The sequence below is a fragment of the Hyperoodon ampullatus genome (genome assembly GCF_949752795.1).
Source record: "Hyperoodon ampullatus genome assembly, chromosome: 2".
Taxonomy (NCBI): Eukaryota; Metazoa; Chordata; class Mammalia; order Artiodactyla; family Ziphiidae; genus Hyperoodon; species Hyperoodon ampullatus.
This window is the reverse complement of record NC_136915.1, coordinates 40,069,057-40,089,265: the sequence shown is the minus strand read 5'-3', so window position 1 is coordinate 40,089,265 and position 20,209 is coordinate 40,069,057. Positions and strand designations below refer to the sequence as shown.

The following is a 20,209-nucleotide window of genomic DNA, read 5'->3' as shown; positions in this document are numbered from 1 at the left end:
CTTTTTAGAGGGCAGAGTCTAATAAAATTTAAGATTGCATACCCTTTGGCTCAGTAATTCCATTTCTAGGAGCTGTGCTACTGAAATAGTTGCACATGTGCACAAAGACATATGTAATGAATGTTTATGTCAGCATCATCTGTAAACAGAAAATCTAAATGTCCACAAATATATGAATCGTTAAATAGATTATTGTATATATTATGAATGGAGTTGAACTATCTGCATGTTCTGATATGGAAAGCTATCCGAGATACACTGTTAAGCAAAACAATAACAATAGGCAACGTTTGTGTGCGTGCATTTTTATCTGTGTATAAATACATCAAAAGAGGACCAAAAAGCCACACACAAAAACGTTGGTACGTGATTACATAACTCGAGTAGGCTGGGACTTCCCTGGCGGCGCAGTGGTTAAGAATCCGCCTGCCAACGCAGGGGACATGGGTTCCATCCCTGGTCTGGGAAGATCCCACATGCGGCAGAGCAACTAAGCCCGTGCGCCACTACAGAGCCTGTGCTGTAGAGCTCGTGATCCACAACTACTGAGCCCGTGTGCCACAACTCCTGAAACCCGCGTGCCTAGAGCCCGTGCTCCACAACAAGAGAAGCCACTGTAATGAGAAGCCTGCGCACCGCAACGAAGAGTAGCCCCTGCTCACCACAACTAGAGAAAGCCCGTGCGCAGCAATGAAGACCCAAAGCAACCAAAAAAAAAAAAAAAGACTACGCTGAGGTTAAGGAGAACTTTCACTTTTTACTTTATGTACTTTTGAATTGTTTGAATCTCAATGTACATGTATATAAACTTACTAAATTTTTAATTTAAAAAAAGCATATATTCTATCCACACATCTCTAAATGGCAAATATCACAAAGACTGGGTTTTTTAAAAATTTAATTTAACTAATTTATTTATTTACTTTTTATACAGCATCACAAAGTAAGATTGTTGATTTAAGTGTTTTATTAATATCAAATCCTAAGAGAACAGCAAAATGAACTGCCTCACATTAGGAATAAAAATCCCTACATAAGAAACATTATCTAAGGGCTTCCCTGATGGTGCAGTGGTTAAGAAGCTGCCTGCCAATGCAGGGGACATGGGTTCGAGCCCTGGTCCGGGAAGATCCCACATGCCACGGAGCAACTAAGCCCATGTGCCACAACTACTGAGCCTGCGAGCCACAACTACTGAAGCCTGTGTGCCTAGAGCCCGTGCTCTGCAACAAGAGAAGCCACCGCAATGAGAAGCCTGCGCACTGCAACAAAGAGTAGCCCCCACTCACTGCAACTAGAGAAAGCCTGCGCACAGCAACGAAGACCCAACACAGCCATAAATAAATAAATAAATAAATGAATGAATGAATGAATGAATGAATAAATGAATATACTCCATCAATAATGTGTGTAATGGAATGGTGTAAAAAAAAAACAAACATTATCCAAGTTCAAGAAAAAAGAAAAACAGTACCTGCAAAATCACAAACTTATTTAAAATTTAAAACTAAACCACTGTAGAGAATAGCAGCAAAAATCAAGTCAAATGTTTAGGTAAAAATTTCTCTGGAAAGTGATCCATTCCTTAAACAAAGGAGAAACAAAAGTATAATATAGCAACACTGAAACACACTGCATGGGCATGAAGTCAAGAGTTATAGAAGGAGACAGAAAACAGTCCAGTTTTATAGCCTAGAAACAGATGGAAATTTAGAGACATACTCAGTTGAGAGGATCCAAAAGGCACAGCAGCAAAAGTTTAAAAGGAAACATATTTCAGTGAAGCCTTACTCTAGACACTAGAGGTCAAAATTATAAGCAAGATGTTCTGGAAATGACACCTCCATGACAGACAATGTACCCACACTACTTCTAGTCTCTAGAATGACCCCTTGGAGCACTTTCAGAACTTTATTGTGCCAACCACTCTCAACTGAATTTTTTTTTTTAAAAGAGAAAATTAATCTAGCTTAGACAACAAAGAATCATCTTCATTTTTTGTCCATCAACCTGTGCTAATAGGAGAAAGTGTGAGGAAAATCAATGTTTAGCTTTAAAAAATAGTATATGTTTCCAAAATTTTTTGGTGTAAAATTTACCTTCGTGATTACATTTTTCTCAATCTAAAATTAAAGTCAGTCTACGAATATACATTTTTGATGGTATAGCCATCATATCCTAGCCCAGCCTGGGATTCAATGTTGACCATAGACAACTGTACCCATTTATATAATGTAGAACAGGATATAAGGGATTACTGGTTCTTGATTAGAATCTAACTTCTTCACACAATGGAAATGTCCTAAAAAGTGGTAAGCTTATGGGAAATTTTTATGGAAAGCTTTCTTTCCTGCCATGACTACACAACAGGAAGAATGCTGGAAACCATTTTGCAAAATGGACAACCTCTCCCACCTCTCTAGCCTGACTTATCTTGGAGCCAATTATGCCCTGGAATCAGTCAAGGAAGTAACAAGAATCTGTTGCTCCCACTCTTCCTTTCCATCTACCACTATCTCCTCTCTCTTCCACCCTCAACTCTCAGTCCCAGGGACAATACACTTACCAGTTATACCTCTTTTACAGTTCTGGCCTCACTTTATCAATCTTTTAATCTCTGCACCACAGGCAATAGAAAGCATACTGTATGTTCTAAAGTGCAAGATATCAGACCTCATCAAAATTTTAAACTTCTGTGCTTCCAAGGACACTACCAAGAAAATGAAAAGACAACCCACAGGATGGGAGAAAATATTTACAAATCATGTATCTGGATAAGGAACTTGTACCAAAAATATATTTTTAAAACTTTACAACTTAGCAATAAAAAGATAAATAACCCAATTTTAAAAATTGCAAAAGACAATTTTTTAAATGCAATATTCTGGGGGAAAAAAAAAGGACAAAAGGTTCAAACAGACATTTCTCCAAAGAAGATATACAGATGGCCAGTATGGGAAAGTTCCTCATTAGTCATCAGGGAAATGCAAATCAAAACCATAATGAGATGTCAGTGCACCCTTCAGGATGGTTATTTAAAAAAAAAAAAAAAAAAAAAAAGGACATGCGAGACATGAAAGATGCTCACAGCATTAGTCATTAAGGAAACGCAAATCAAAACCACGATGCGATACCACTGCACACCTAGTAGGGTGGTTATAATCAAACAAACAAACAAACATAAAATGATAAGTGTTGGTGAGGATAAAGAAACCACACATCACGGGTAGAAATGTAAAATGGTACAGCTGCTGTGGAAAACAGTTTGGCAGTTCCTCAACAAGTCAGAATTATTATATGATCCAGCAATTTCACTCCTAGCTCTATACCCAAAAGACTCAAACAGATGCTTGTATGCCAGTGTTCATTGCAGCATTACTCACAATAGTGGAAAGGTGGAAGCAGCCCTTATCCAGCAACAGATGAATGGATAAACAAAATGTAATAAATACATACAATGAAACATTATTCAGCCATAAAAAGGAATGAAGTTCTGATACATGCTAACATGGATGAAACCTGAAAACATTATGCTAAGTGAAATAAGCCATAAAAAAAAAAGACAAATGTATGATTCCACTTACATGAAGTACCTAAAATAGGCAAATTCAGAGGCAAAAAGTAGATTACAGGTTACTAGGAGCTGGGGGAAGGGAAGAATGGGAAATCATTGCCTAATAGAGTTTTTGTTTGGGGTGATGGAAAAGTTTTAGAAATCGTGGTGATGGTCGCACAACGTTGTAAATGCAATTAATTCCACTGAACTGTACACTTAAAGTGAAATGGTAAATTTCATGATATATTTTACCAAAATTTAAAAAATTAATAACATAATATACCAAAAATACTGAATTCTATACTTTTTAAATTTTCTTTCTTTTTAATAAATTTATTAATTTTTGGCTGTGTTGTATCTTCATTGTTGAGCACAGGCTTTCTCTAGTGTGGCAAGTGGGGGCTACTCTTCATTGCAGTGCGTGGGCTTCTCACTGTGGTGGCTTCTTCTGTTGCGGAGCACGGGCTCTAGGCGCACGGGCTCTAGGCGCACGGGCTTCAGTAGTTGTGGCACACGGGTTTCAGTAGTTGTGGCTCATGGGCTTCAGTAGTTGTGACTCACGGGCTCTAGAGCTCAGGCTCAGTAGCTGTGGTACACAGGCTTAGTTGCTCTGCAGCATGTAGGATCTTCCGAGATCAGGGCTCGAACCCGTGTCCCCTGCATTGGCAGGCGGATTCCTAACCACTGTGCCACCAGGGAAGTCCTGAATTCTACACTTTAAATGGATGAGTTGTATGGTATATAAATTATATCTCCAAGTATTTTTTAAAAAACACAGAATACAACTTCTGAAAAATCAGAAACAAAATTTCCAAAACAAGGAATCAATTAATTAAATAATGTATGTAATCTACAGAGTACAATATCATATAGATTATGTGGTAAAAGTGCATTTATTAACATGGTGATATGTTTGTGATATTATTATAAGTAAAAAGCAGGTTTCCAGAGTATGACCCTACTAAAAAAAAAAAATCTCTGGAAAAATATGTGCCAAAATATTTATTGATGATCGTTTTCTCTGGATGGTAAGATTACTGGTAATTTTTACACTCTTCTTTTTACTCATCTGTATTTTCTAATTTTTCTGTAATGTATGTGTACTACTTGTATAATTAAAAAGTAACCAAAAGTAGGACTTCCCTGGTGGTGCAGTGGTTAAGACTCTGCACTCCCAATGCAGGGGGCCCAGGTTCAATCCCTGGTCAGGGAACTAGATCCCACATGCATGTCGCAACCAAGAGTTCATATGCCACAACTAAGGAGCCCATGAGCCGCAACTAAGACCCGCTGCAACAAAATAAATTAAATAAATATTTTTTTAAAAAAGTAACTAAAAGTAAAAGTATGCATATTTTTAATAACAGGACAGTTAAGGTACTTATTCAGGCTTAACTTATGAAACTTATCCAATCATTAGGTCATTAGCTCCATCTGGCAACTAGTAAACTATTTTGAATATAAAGAGCATGTATACTATAAACTGTTCCTTAAATCCACTTGCCCTTTCTAGGATTTTTAAATCTAAGTAAACTCCAAACATTTTCTCTAAGTAGAAGGACCTTTCATATTTGATAAACTCTAAAATACCATCCCGGGTTTTTAAAAATCTGTAAACTGATTAGTGTGGGTAATCATTTCCTTATGCTGTAGTAAACAATGGGAATACAATGCTCCCCAAAACTACTTTAATCTAAATTACTCTTTGATCTCTTCACTGTAGATCTTTTCTAAAATAATGCTAACCTTTACACATTTACTGAGTGCCATGTACTGTGCTGAACACTGTAGAAGCATTATGCTGTTTCATCTTTATAACAACCTAGTGAAGTTGTCATTATTATCATCACTTTACAAATGAAGATAACAGAATCAGAAAAGTTAAGCAACATAGCCACAGGTGTTAGACTGAGATGTGAACCAACAACTGACTTCAAAGTCTACAATGTTTCTACTACTATGCTATACTGTGAGAAAGTTGGCTCCAATGTCCCATTTCTTAAGTATTTTTAATTAAAAAAAATTCATACATACACAATTGTTCTACTTCAAAGAACTATTCCTTTTCCTACCTTTACACATTCTTTGTTATCACTCTGAAGTTCTATGTAAACATGAAATACAGTGAGAATTTATTAAATACAATTCCTTGGTGCTCCCATTCATACAGCATAGAATGGCAAAGAAGATACACATATTCATAAGGACTGGATAACATGCCTCTTGAATGTGACTACACAGGATTACAATACTACCTAACAATGAAGTCTCAGTATACAGAACTGTTTTAGGGCTGGCAAGACCATCTATTTCCATACCTCTCATTTTACGAAAGGGGAAACTGAGATAAGCTGACTCGCTAGTTAGCAGAGAGGAAACTGGCACTTGAACCCAGGCCTCCTGACTCTCAGTGACGATTATTCCACAGTGGGCCTCTGAGGGAATTCCTAGGTGACAGACATGGAAATACAGAGTCTTGCCATCAAGCTACTATGGCCTTCGCATGACAGAATCGGCTGGTGGAAATTAAAAAGGAGACTCCAAGTTCATGGACTTTATCATTTTGTTGTATTCTAGCATGGAGAGAAGATCAGGAACTTTACCCAGACACAGAGCCAGGCATATCTGACCCACCATTCAGCCAGGTTCTGACCATCCTTCATTTGCTTCGTTCTTGCCTTTCTCCACTTGTGACACCATTTCCATTTCCACTTGCCTCACCCAACAATCATTAAATAAGTAGCAAATAAAAATTTCCAATTTAAAAACCTAAATTAACCATCAAGTCAATTCCCAATTATATAATATCAATAAAACATCTTCTGGACTGTCTCTTTACTCCCAGTAGACACCAAGAGGACAGAAATTCATGTTATTATCTACCTAATTATACTTAAAGTCTTATAGGTTAAATTAAACACATAGAACTTTTCAGTGGCAAACATCAATGACTAATACATCATGGAAATTCCAAACACAAAGTGAGCAAAGAAGCAGTCTTTTGTAGAGCCCCAAACCAAGCATATTCAATTGCTTGTTGGTACAGAATATTCCCTAATGATAAATGGAACCAACTTACCGGTCTTCTGGAGAAAACGGATGGAAACCAAGCGTGGAACATGTGTTTTTTGGGGGACCCAGTTCCTCAAAGTGAAAGTTTCTAAGAATGGTACGTAATAACTGGGGCTTCTTCCTTTACCAAAGTGCTGTTTGGTTAGCTTTGTTCACCAGCAGCAGGAAACTGTCGGCAAACAGTATGTTCAGTCACACCTGTTCTCTATTAAGTTCTAAATGCTCTTATCACATGTTCAGTCTATAAAAATGTCCTTAATTTAACTGAAATGTTAGAATAAATACATTTTCATATGGCAACTGGGCTAAAAGTACAAGCTTTAAGGTTAGCAGGAGTCAGTGTGATCAAGCTAACATGACAAGAAGAGTAAGATGGTTATCCCGTCTCCACCTTTTCTCTCTTATCTAGTCTAAAAGTCCCACTACTAGAGTGGTTTCTCTGAAATGCTCTCAATTTCAATTCAGAAGGACAACCATTAAAATACTGTACTCCTATGTGACTTTCGGAGGTCTTTCGTGACTACAGTCCTCTCCTATTAGCATCTTAACTAGGATGTGGTGTTTAATCGATTACCATCACTAAAACTTTAATCCAAAGGATGTAAATCAAGTAGATTTCAATAGGAGTAAGGATAAGGGGAAGAACTGACATTGAAGAGGTGTTCTGAGCTAGGGCAGACTTAGGTAGAGGTGTCTAATTTTGATGGGGGTGGAATATATACATTCATTCAGAGAAACCCCTCCCAGGACTTCCCTGGTAGTGCAGTGGTTAAGAATCCGCCTGCCAATGCAGGGGACGCGGGTTCAAGCCCTGGTCCGGGAAGATCCCACATGCCACGGAGCAACTAAGCCCGTGCGCCACAACTACTGAGTCTGCACTCTAGAGCCCGCGAACCACAACTACTGAAGCCCGTGCGCCTAGAGCCCGTGCTCTGCAACAAGAGAAACCACCGAAATGAGAAGCCCACACACCACAATGAAGAGCAGCTCCCGCTTGCCGCAACTGGAGAAAGCCTTCGTGCCGAAGACCCAACAGAGTCATTCATTCATTCATTCATAAATAAATAAATACATACACACATACATACATACATACATACATACATAAATAAATAAATCTTATTAAAAAAGAGAGGAACCCCTCCCAGCACAGCACACCCATGTAGTTGGATATATATATATATATATAATCTCTCATGTTTGTATATTTATTAATATATAATTTTATTATTATTATTTTAATGTATGACTGAGCTGGCCAAAAATTAAAGGAGTAACTCAAATTCAGATAAATCAAGAAAACACAGGGCTTCCCTGGTGGCGCAGTGGTTGAGAGTCCGCCTGCCGATGCAGGGGACACGGGTTCGTGCCCCGGTACGGGAAGATCCCACATGCTGCGGAGTGGCTGGGCCTGTGAGCCATGGCCGCTGAGCCTGCGCGTCCAGAGCCTGTCCTCCGCAATGGGAGAGGCCACAGCAGTGAGAGGCCCACGTACCGCAAAAAAAAAAAAAAAGAAAAAAAAAAAGAAAAGAAAGCACAAAGCCAGAGGAGCGAGAGAGTGCTGGAGCTGGAGCCTGGGGACTTTCTCCAACCCCAAATCACAGGTGGCTAGAGCCCAGGATTTAATCAGCCACAGAGAGGGGAAAGGAGACAAAGACTGAGACCTAAATAGGATTGGAGGTCAGATCAACGAGCTCCACATAAAGTCAGGACCTCTGAAGGATGATACCCTACGTGCTTGAACTAAGAAAAAAGAACCTACCATGTAAAGAATACAGCAAAATTTCCTAACCACAAGCCCATACTGATTAAAGAACCTTCTGAAGGATATACTTCAAGAAAGAAAATGATCTCAGAAGGAAGATCTGAGGTGCAAAAATAAATGGTTAGTAAAGAAAATGGTATGTATGTAAGTTATTCTAAACAAACATTTGTTATAAAACATTAACAGGTCATTTGTGGGGATTAAAAAAAAAGTCAATACAGAATTAAAATCCTAAAAAAAAGAATAGGATAGAAAATAGAGTTAAGTGTCCTAAGGTATTTGTATTGTTTGGGGGAGAGTAAAAATATTAATATTAGACTTAAGTTAAATAATATGTGTGCTTAAAATTTCTAGGGTAACCACTAAAAACAGATTGTATAGCTTCCAAAGTAGGAAGGAATAAATCAGGAAGGAAAAAAATCTTAAGCAAGTCAAAAGAAGGTCAAGCTAGGGGTGGCAGGAGGGCAGGCAAAACTAACACAGAAAAAGTACGATGATGATGATAATAATAAAAATAATAGTTAACATTTATATAGGAATTATCACATGCCAGGCACTGCTCTAAGTACTTTATATACATTAGCTCATTTAGTCCTCACAACACCCCTCTGAGATAGATACTATATATTATTGTTCCCATTTTACAGATGAGGAAATTGAGGCATAGAGAGACTAAACCTTTGTTAAGATCTCACACATAGTAGGTGTTATGATAAGATTCAAACCCAGACAGTCTAACTCCGGAGTCTGAACTCTACATACTGCCTAGTAGACAATACACTGGTATGACACTTTGACATTTGTTCATATCCTTGCAAATCAATTTTTCTTCAGTCTACTAAGAATGACCACCGAACTGTAGCTACTGACGCTGCTCAAGATATTTCTTTCAGATAAGCACAGAATAGGCAAGGAGAGAGATGCTAACATATATGAAGTGCCAAACACACAGTAGGCACTGTGCCAGACATTTTATTACATGGATTCTCTTGGCTAATCCTCATAATCACCCTGTAGATTAATATCCCAAATTTTCAGGGGAGAAAACCAAAGAGCCAAAAATTTAAATAACTCACTAAATGGCAGAAATCCAGGTATGACTGGCTTCAAAATCTACTTAACAAATGTTTATTGAGCATCAATTTATGCTAGACATTGTACTAGACACTGAAGATATGAGTAAATTTAGAAATCTAAGGTTCTCATCCTTATGGAGCTTATGGCGTAATGAGGGAGACAATCCAATAATCATGAAATTAAACGTGAACTACAAACAGATAAATGTTATAAAGGACAACAGAATTAAAAACTGAAAGGACAAAAGAATAACAAACTGACAGATGTTTTGAAGTGCTTTGAGATCACATAATAGAGAAATCTGACCTAGTCTAGAAATGTGAGGGCCAGTTTCACTGAGGAAATCATTTTTAGCTCATGGTTCCCAAACTGAATGCCAAAGTACCCTGGAGCACTGCAGCGAATTCACAAGAGTGCCCTGGGTTTACATTTTTAAGGGAAACAGAGCAACACTGGACATCTATTAGATATCATGTGAACTATCAGCTCAGGGTAGTTCACAATTTCAACTTTAGATCATGCACATTCTTTTCGAAGACACATCTTTATGATGCTGACTTTTTGGTGGGCAGTTGCTGTGATAAAAATAAGTACCACGTGAAAATTAATGTGGAAAATAAAATGAGTATGGAAGCATCTAACCTGATTCCAAGGTATGAGAAACTGGGCAGTGTCAACAGGCATTTACATCCAATTAGTAAGTGATTGTGGTTACATAAGAATGAAATAAAGTTGCTACTTCTTCTTTTGATGTATATGTACTGTTTCTTTAAACAGCTACTAAGTTGTTAGAAAATACTTATTAAGTATTGTTTGGATCCAATTACTCAATAAACACAACTTATTTTGGACTAAGGTGTTTGTGAAAAAAATTACTGAGACACTAAGGGGACCATGAACTGAGAATGTTTGGGAATCTCTGTATTAAGCTAAGATCTGAAGGATAAGTAGGCACCTCAAACACCATGCAGTAGAATGAACAGGAGCAAAAGACAGGGTCCCCATCCTTGAAGACATTACAATCTAGTTAGGGTGGCAAATCTAAAAGATAAACAGTTTTTGTTTTTGTTTTTGTTTTTTTGGCCACGTTGCACGGCTTGAGGGATCTCAGTTCCCTGACCAGGGACTGAACCCAGGCCATGGCAGTGAAAGCCCAGAATCCTAACCACTAGGCCATCAGGGAACTCCTGATAAACAATTTCAAAACAATTTAATGTTAAACTTTAATATGTGCAAAAATCTTTCATATCTTTTCTCATGAAACTCTATTAAGTATGTGTCTTATCTCTACTCTAAATTGAGAACCTCTAGAAGGCAGTATCCCCCAACACAGAGCAAATAGTTTGCATTTAGGAAGTGTCTTCTGGGTCAATCTCACTTGTGTCCATTTACTCTCCTTAGCCTTTTCTCAGAATTGAAACCTCCAACTACCCTATGCAAGGGTAACTCTGCTTTAAGTGTTCTCCACTCCCCCATATCTCCTGGCTGCTTCTTTCCTACTGTCCTTCTAAATTCAGCTCATACATATCACTGCCCCCCAGGAAGCCTTCCCTGACCCACTGAGCTGTAACTTAAACTTATCTAAATGGTCTGTGTGTTTATTTCTGTCATAGGACTTACCACTCTGTCCTGTCATAGTCACTGTTTAACTTCCATATCTCACAGCTCACTGTAAACTTTTTTTTTTTTTGCGGTACGCGGGCCTCTCACTGTTGTGGCCTCTTCTGTTGTGGAGCACAGGCTCTGGACGCGCAGGCCCAGCGGCCATGGCACACGGGCCCAGCCGCTCCACAGCATGTGGGATCTTCCCGGACCGGGGCACGAACCCATGTCCCCTGCATCGGCAGGCGGACTCCCAACCACCGCGCCACCAGGGAAGCCCCCCACTGTAAACTTTTGACAGTAGGGTGTCTTATTCACCTTAGCAACTATCACAGTGCCTAGCTCTCAAAGAATGTTTTCTGAATAAACGACAAGGGAAATTTTTTTTAAAGTCTAATTATGCCTTTCACTTTAATGGACTTCTTGGAAAAAATGAGTAATTTACTCAGAAAAACTTTGAAGAGGAGATTAACAAATTTGAAAAAATTAAAATGATTGATAATCATCCAGTGCTAGTAAAGAAAAAAGCATACAACTGCTGATAGAAATGTAAGTATAATGTTTTTGAAAAGTAATCAAACAATTATCAATTAAAATTAAAAATGCACTTATCTTCTGACTTAGCAATCCTACTTTTAGGAATTTTGCTTGCAAAAATAAAAGCATCCATATGCAATATTATATTTACAAGGAAATTTATTGAAGCACTGTTTGCAATAGCAGAATAATTTCCTGAAAACTACCCTGAATGTCCATCAATGAGGGGAATGGTACAACTATGCTATGGTAACATCCATATTATGGACTATTCTGCAGCTACTAATAAAAATGAGTTAAGTCTATGTGTAGAGGCCTGAGAGGATAGCCATGATACATTCAGTAAAAAAAAAAAACAAACCACAGAATAATCCCACTTAGAGGTAAAAAAGGTAACTATATGCACTTCTATTTGTAAAAATATTGAGAAAGAGTTAATATCAGACAGTTAATACTGGTGACCTCAGGGTTAGAGGTCACCAACAAATATGTATTACTACTGTAACTTAAAATGGAAAGAAAAAAATGAAGTTTTCAAAAGAATAGTAAATAATCTGAACATATTCTCCCCTCCTCCAAGTTCTTAACAACAACAACAAAAATCCCACATTACCATTACCTTAATGAAAGGGTGGTGCTTCAGGAGAGTCGAGGATTCTGTGGACTCTCTTTTACAGATAATTTAAACTTTAAAAAAAACTTTAAAAAACCCCAAAAAACCCAAAAAAGCTATCTCTTACTCCAGCCCATCCCACCAAAAGGAGAAAGGCCTGTTCTGAAGCAAGCTTAATGTCCAGTGGATCTTCCTATCTCGTTTCTTTAATGAGTGGTAGTCTGCTTTAGGGATTTGTAATCAGGAGCTTAAAAATGTTAGAATGCTCATCAGATTTTTACAACTATACCATTTATTCACTGAGAGTAAACTGAAGTGTTACATGAGAAATCAGAGTAAGACAGAGGTTTCATTCAAATACTTCTGGTCCTGAAACTGGGAGTACTAACTGCTCCTTGGGCGCCCCCTGGAGACCGAATTTTAAATTTTTTTACATCTTCAGGACAAACTGGTGTGCTATATATTCATTCAAAGAATACTTACTAAGCACCTATATGTCAGGCACAATGTTCAACACTAGAGACAAAAAGATAAAATCAAATTTCTGATTTCTACATACTTAAAGTCAGTATCACCCAAAACTTTCTAAGCATAGCAGGTAGGATACAATGTATAAGTTACCCATACAGGTCATGGAGGAAGTTAAAACACAAGATGATAAAAATGCTTCTGGGGTGCTACAGAAGCAATTTGGCATGGATATAAACTTTAGCATAATTGTTTATTTAAGCAGAATGTTCACCATCTTTAAAAGAGAGTAGGTTTAAATATCCCAGCTAACACATGCAAAACTGTGGTTGTTATTTTCAGACAAGTTTAGGTTATGGCACCATAATTTTTCTTGGGCCAAAACAATACAAATAAAGCTTAATTTAAAAAATTCAAAAATGACACGGGGGGCCTCCCTGGTGGCGCAGTGGTTGAGAGTCCGCCTGCCGATGCAGGGGATACGGGTTCGTGCCCCGGTCTGGGAGGATCCCATATGCCGCGGAGCGGCTGGGCCCGTGAGCCATGGCCGCTGAGCCTGCGCGTCTGGAGCCTGTGCTCCGCAACGGGAGAGGCCACAACAGTGGGAGGCCCGCATACCGCAAAAAAAAAAAAAAAAAAAATGACACGGTATCTTCCATCATTTTTTAGTCACAAGTTATTCCACAATAATAACTCCACTCTGAGCACTTGACTCCTGATTGCACTGCTTTAGAAAATGGCTAATTTTCAAAAACAAATTTGAGTATGAGAAGAGACTTAAAAATTAGTTAGAAACTAAAACAAAACTGAAAAAGATCAGTTCAACTAAATGGGCAAAATTCAATCTCAAAGCCTCCCTCAAATCTTTCCTTTCCAGTTCACAACACTTTCAGAAGATGCTGCATCAGATTTGCCTTTTCTTCCTCAAGGTCTGGGAGAGCAAGTAGCACAGGTAGAATTCACAGCTAGAAAAACAAACAAACAAAAAAAACAAGCAACAGCTTCCCTGTGGTGACACCCTCGACCATAACTGCAATGTCCCAGGATATTAGAGGGCCAGATATTCTCAGGTTCTGTAGCAAGGGTCCAAAGATGTACTTCTGGTGGCCTGAGTTGGAAATTAATGTAATCTTCCCAAAGAAACAATTCTGTTTCAGCCACATTTCAGGTACCCTGTTAGCTAAATTAGTAATGGCATGATAGTTGGGGAATTTAACCTTGATTTATATAACTTTTCCCCTACAGAAAAAAAATTAGCTCCAAAAATTACAATCGTTTGGGATTCAGCTTACATTTGCCTGTATAATAAAACATTGAGTCAAAATGCAAGAGACTCACTAAAGAAACAAAACAAAAAATCCTCTGACTTAACTGACCACGGACATTCCATTGTTTAATCCACTAGAAGACAGCAACTGCTGAATTATAAGCTATTTGGAATTGTAAGAAAACAGTTGAATTTAAGCTCATATAAGTGTTGAAATCTTAAAGAATAAGATAATACATTTTAGAACCTATCTCATCATGGAAATCTTATAATTCTTAATTAACAGGTTTAAAATATTATCCACCATTATCAAACAGAGTAAAGAATAAATACTAGTTACAGAATGTGGAGATTATTTTTAACCCAGTGGAGTAATATGGGTATTATCAGTTTGGGTGTGAACACTTAAAGTCACATTATGATTCAAAAGCAAAATATTTAAATACATTCCAATACATCAGTCATAAACCTTTTTTTTTTTTTTTGCGGTACGCGGGCCTCTCACCGTTGTGGCCTCTCCCGTTGTGGAGCACAGGCTCTGGACGCGCAGGCCCAGTAGCCACGGCTCACAGGCCCAGCCGCTCCGCGGCATGTGGGATCCTCCCGGACCGGGGCATGAACCCGTGTCCCCTGCATCAGCAGGCGGACCCCCAACCACTGTGCCACCAGGGAAGCCCCATAAACCAATTTTTAAAAAGTAAAACTACAGTGCACTTCAAAGTAAAAACAACCAATCTCATAAATTAAGAACAGGAACTCTAAAACAGAGGAAAACATTATTTGCATCTATACATGCCAGATATTTTACCTCATTTCATATTCATAAATACCATACCAGACAGGTATTATTTCTTCCTTCTTACAGAGGAACCCAAGGTAAAACAACTTCTCTGGGACTAAAGAGATAGTAAATGGAACAGTTAGGGTTTGGACCCATATCTGTTTGACTCTAGTAAAGTCTTTTCCCCCTCAGAATGGGAGAAAATATTAGTGACCGACAACAGATTCATCTCTAAAATATACAAACAGCTCCTGCAGCTCAATATTAAAAAAACAAACAACCCAATCAAAAAATGGGCGGATGATCTAAATAGACATTTCTCCGAAGAAGACATACAGATGGCTAAAAAGCATCATTACATCATTGCTAATTATTAGAAAAATGCAAAATAAAACTACAGTGAGGTATCACCTCACACACATCAGAATGGCCATCATCAAAAAATCCACAAACAATAAAGGCTGGAGAGGGTATGGAGAAAAGGGAACCCTCCCACACTGTTGGTGGGAATGTAAATTGGTACAGCAACTATGGAGAACAGTATGGAGGTTCCTTAAAAAACTAAAAACAGAGCTACCATGTGATGTAGCAATCCCACTCCTGGGCATGTATCTAGAGATAACCATGATTCAAAAAGATACATGCACCCCAATGTTCATTGCAGTGCTATTTACAATAGCCAGGACATGGGAGCAACCTAAATGTCCTTGACAGAGGAATGGATAAAGATGTGGTTTGTATATACAATGGAATATTACTCAGTCATAACAAAGAACAAAATAATGCCATTTGTAGCAACATGGATGGACCTAGAGATTGTCATAATGAGTAAAGTAGGTCAGACAGAGAAAAACAAGTACCATATATCTCTTACATGTGGAATCTATAAAATGGTACCAATGGACTTATCTGCAAAACAGAAATAGAGTCACAGATGGAGAAAACAAGCTTATGGTTACCAGGGGGTAAGGGAGGGGGAGGGATAAATTGGGATATTGGGATTAACATTTACACACTACTGTGTATAGAACAGATAACTAATAGGGACCTGCTGTATAGTACAGGGAACTTTACTCAATACTCTGTGATGGCCTATGTGGGAAAAGAATCTAAAATAGAGTGGATATATGTGTATGTATAACTTATTCACTTTGCTGTACACCTGAAACTGACACAACATTGTAAATCAACTATACTTCAATAAAAATAAAAACAAAAAACAAACAAAAATAAAGTATTTTCTCCTTCCCCTACTATGCTATTTACATGTAAGAGTTATTTCATATATACAACAAAAACCTGAAACCATCCAATTGTCATGTCTTTTAAAAAGAGAAAAGAACGAACAAAAATAAGGAGAAAAATATTTATGTATCTTTTTGTATAAGCTCCACTTATAGTCTCACAAATGATCAACAATTATAAATACAGCTGTAAAACACATAATGAAGATGTTACCATCCGACTTTTTCCGGATGCTCTTTAGAGAATAAAATATAGGACAGGAGTGGGTTGTATGAACCTGGGAGAGAAGTAAACTCCCAAAGCTAATAAAAGCCATATCCTGGAAAAGAGGAGGAAACTATTTTAGAAGTTCTGGGTCAAAACTTTTGCTGGTCACCGAGTTTCACAAGGATTCTTTGGTGTTTTACAGCACTACTGGTCTCCTCTTCTGTTTCTAGATATCTTCTGTTTTCCTTCTCTCCCAAACACTCCCCAGATTCTCCAATAAGCCTTTCACCCACACTGCAGCTAACCACGTATCTGTTCGAAAATTGTTAACGGAATTGAACCATTAACCTTACCACGCTTTGGGGAAAAAAAAAAGTAACACCATTTTAGACTTGGGAGGCATTTCATACTGAGTTTAAATCTGTGTGCAGAGCCTCTACTGTTCTAGTGGGGGCAACCGAGACTCGGAGAGAGGAAGTGACTTGGCCATGGACTAAGTGTAAGTTGGCAGCCGGGTCAGAGGTTGAAGTTTGATCTCATACTCCACAGCTTTTTCCAACCACACAAACCCGGGCTGAGCCTCAGGGCTGGTACTGACTTGGACTGGTTCAGAACACCTAAAGTAACGTCCTGTCGCCCGGGGCTCCTTTCTAGGATAAAGACTAGTAGACGGTTCAGAGTTTAGAGGGCCTGCAGGAATGGGCGTGGTGGAAAAAACGGTCTCCCCTTCAGGCAGCGGTGGGCGCACCCAGCCTCTAACCCAAATCGACGCTACTGCCGCCTCCGACCGCCCCACAACCAGCGACACACTGACCTCTGCGCGCTGGGGTCCCCGGAAGCGGACCCTCCCGGGATCCCTCTCCCAGCCCACTCTCGAGACGAACTTGGTCCCCAAAATGTAAGGAAAGAGGGGCACAGGAACAAAGCAATCCCAAGCGACCCCCCTCCTTTCTGGTCCCCCCGAGGCGGGCGGACGTGGACTACCAGTCCCGACATGCCGCGCGCCGGCGGACCCTCGAACCACCGCCACGCCGGCGGTGCGCCGGTCGCCGGGACTCGTAGTCCGCGGCTCCGGGGCGGTGGGGGAGGCGCGGACAGCCGCGCGCTGCGGGACGAGCCGGCCCGGCGTCCGGTCAAGCACAGGGAGCCGCCGGCTGCCCGGGCCTCACCTCGACGATGCGGGCGCACTGGGTCCCCTTGCCGGCGCCGGGACCGCCGAGGACGAACACGACCTGCGGCCTCATGAGGCGGTGCGGGGAGAGGAAAAGCGGCCGGCCGGTCAGCAGCGGGAAGCTAAGGCCTAGGACGTACAGCAGCCGGCGGCCGCAGCGGCGAAGCATGCACCGCGGCTCGGTAGGACGCTGATGCAACTGACAGCGGCCGGGCAGGCGTTGGAGCGGGAGCGGGGCACGGAAAAGGGGGCGGGCCGAGCCGGCGCCAGCCGCGGTCCAGCCGCCGTGGCTGCCGAGGCATCCGCGCCGCGGCCGGAAGGGGCGGGCTTCCGCTGCTCGCTCGTTGGCCGCGCCCCTACGTCCCCCACGCGGGGCCGCGCTCGCGTCCTCCCCGCCCCTCTGCCGGCTCATTGATTCTTTCGGTCCGCGGGTCCTTTATCCTGAGCCTCCTGGTGTCGGGCCTGTGCTGGCGTCTGGGATGTGACCCAAGGGAGAGCAAAGCCCATTGTCCCTGCTCGCAAGTTTAAATTCCAGGGGCCAGGTAGCCGACCTGAACAAGTCAACACACGAATAAATAAATGCAAATAGCAATATCGGCTTTGAAGGAACCAAAAGGAGGAATAACAAGAGATGAATGTAATTTGGGTAAGGTAGTCAGATCTCTGAAGAGGTGACATAGAAGCGAAGGCATAAGGATAGCAAAGAGCAAAACTAGGCAAAGACTGGGATAGAGTGTCCCACAAAGAGAAAAGGCGAGTGCAAAAAACCTAAAACTTTCAACTGTTAGAGCAATTGAAAGGCCAGTGAGATCAGAGCGGTGTGAAACGAAGGAGGAAATGAAAGGTGGGAGAGTTTGGCCGACGGCAGATCAGTCAGGCCCTTTGGTTAAGAAAAGGAGTTTGGATTATATGCTAATTGCAACGGCAAGCCCTTTTAACTATAACTCCATTTCCCTGCCCCTTGCATTAGGGAAAAACCTTGAGAACAAAAGGAGTCCAAGGAATGAGTCTTAGTGAACAGACCTTTAAAAGTTGGAGAGAGGAGGAGGAACCTGAGAAGGCAGAGCCAGAAAGGTAAGAGGAAAACCAGAAGAATGTGGTGTTCCAGCAAAGAGAGTGTTTGGGGTGGGATTGTGGTGGTGTATTAGTGAACACTGTTAAAAACAAATGAGTACAGATAAATTGGATTTGGCAGCAGGGAGACTTATGAACTCTACAGTTCTGCCCAAAGCAAATCATACAATATATCTAATTTGAATCCCGATTGAAAAAGAAGTGGATAGGAGATGAGTAAATGAAAACAATACTGAGAATAAGGGTCAAGGCAAAGTTCATTTAGGATGGGAGATAGGGGCCATGCTGTCTAATATGGTAGCCCCTAGCCACATGTGGCAATTTAAATTAATTACATTAAGAACAATTAAAAATTCAGTTCCTCAGTCACAATAACAACATTTCAAGAGCTCAATAGTCACATATGGCTAGTGGAAATTGTATTAGACACCACACATACAGAACCTTTCTGTCATCACAAAAAGTTCTATTGGTCAATGCTGTACTCAAGCTTGTATTTAAGCCGCTAGGAATGATTTGACAGAAAGGAAGAAAGGTAACCCCTTGAGAAGAAGAATCAGATGGGCAGGTCCAAAGGGCACATGGAGGGCCTTAGATGACTTAAAAGGTCTTAGAGAGGAAGATGTTCATTTGTAACAGGAGTTACAAGAAGGGTAGAGTCGCAGGAAGGTTTGAAGGTAGGAAGCGTTCCTGTCCGATAACTTCTATTTTCTCAGTAAAGAAAGGGCAATATTACCTGAGGGGAAGGAGAAGGGACTAGGATATTTGAGGAGAGAGAAGGTATGAAGTAGACATCTTTGAGAGTGGAAAATATGTTTTTCTAAAGAAAACTAATCAGTAGGACTTCTGGAAAGTATTAAGAGCTCATCTGGTTTTTGAGACCATAGGTTTAAAATAATTGAAGATATTTGACTGTTCAGGTGCAGGCAGAGAGAAGGCAGACTGTTGAGTTCATCTGGGATTGGGGGTTTGCCAGGGAAGTACAACAGAGGGAGAGAAGACTAAGGGAGTGTTTGCAAGAGAATGTTTATGATGATGTATGCAGAATCAAAATCATACAGAAAAGCAAATGGTGGCATGTGAGGTCTGATAGTGGGGATGTGGAGGGAAGCCAGGAAAGGGGCCAAGGTATTAGAAGTATTGATGTCAAAGAATGGTTGGGTTGGAGTACTTGAGCACATGAGCAGGCAGGCAGTACAGATGCTGATGGTCTGAGTGGGATATTTGGACTGAGGTATCAGAGATTGTGAGTTTCTGCTGATGCTGAGATCCAGGGTGAGTCCATGGGAGTGGAAGAGTGAAGCAGACGCACACCCTGTTATTAGAACTGAGAGGCAGGGGTGTTCAATTTATTATCCAAGTAGAAGTTTAAGTGAGATAATATTGGCGTGAAGAGAGAGACTACAAGAGAGAAACTAAGTTGTTGAGGGCAGAGTGCCAGGAAGGGATACAAACAGGAGAGGATAGTGGTACAGCCTCCTGTCTGGCTACCACCACTCTCCTTTTCCCTGTACTACCCCTTTCCTCTTCCCTCACACAGTATTTTCAGCCTCTTCCCCATCTTTTCCCCCAACTCCTCCACTCTTTTTTTTTTAATTTATTTAATTTATTTTTGGCTGTGTTGGGTCTTCGTTGCTGTGCGCAGGCTTTCTCTAGCTGTGGTGAGCGGGGGCTACTCATCGTTGTGGTGCGTCGGCTTCTCATTGCGGTGGCTTCTCTTGTTGTGGAGCGCAGGCTCTAGGCGTGCGGGCTTCAGCAGTTGTGGCTCACGGGC

At 40.5% G+C, this 20,209-nt stretch overlaps 1 protein-coding gene across 2 annotated transcripts in view; it reads right to left on the bottom strand.

Moving 5' to 3' along the window:
* Positions 1-17,530, bottom strand: part of CMPK1 (cytidine/uridine monophosphate kinase 1) — a gene marked incomplete at both ends in the record, with an annotated part of 32,927 nt that extends 15,397 nt beyond the window's left edge. For both annotated transcript variants that reach the window (XM_079725740.1, XM_079725741.1), the window contains one exon: positions 17,360-17,530. In XM_079725740.1, coding sequence (XP_079581866.1) covers positions 17,360-17,530 — 171 coding nt within the window. The remainder of the gene's footprint in view (positions 1-17,359) is intronic.
* Between the last annotated feature and the right edge of the window lie 2,679 nt (positions 17,531-20,209).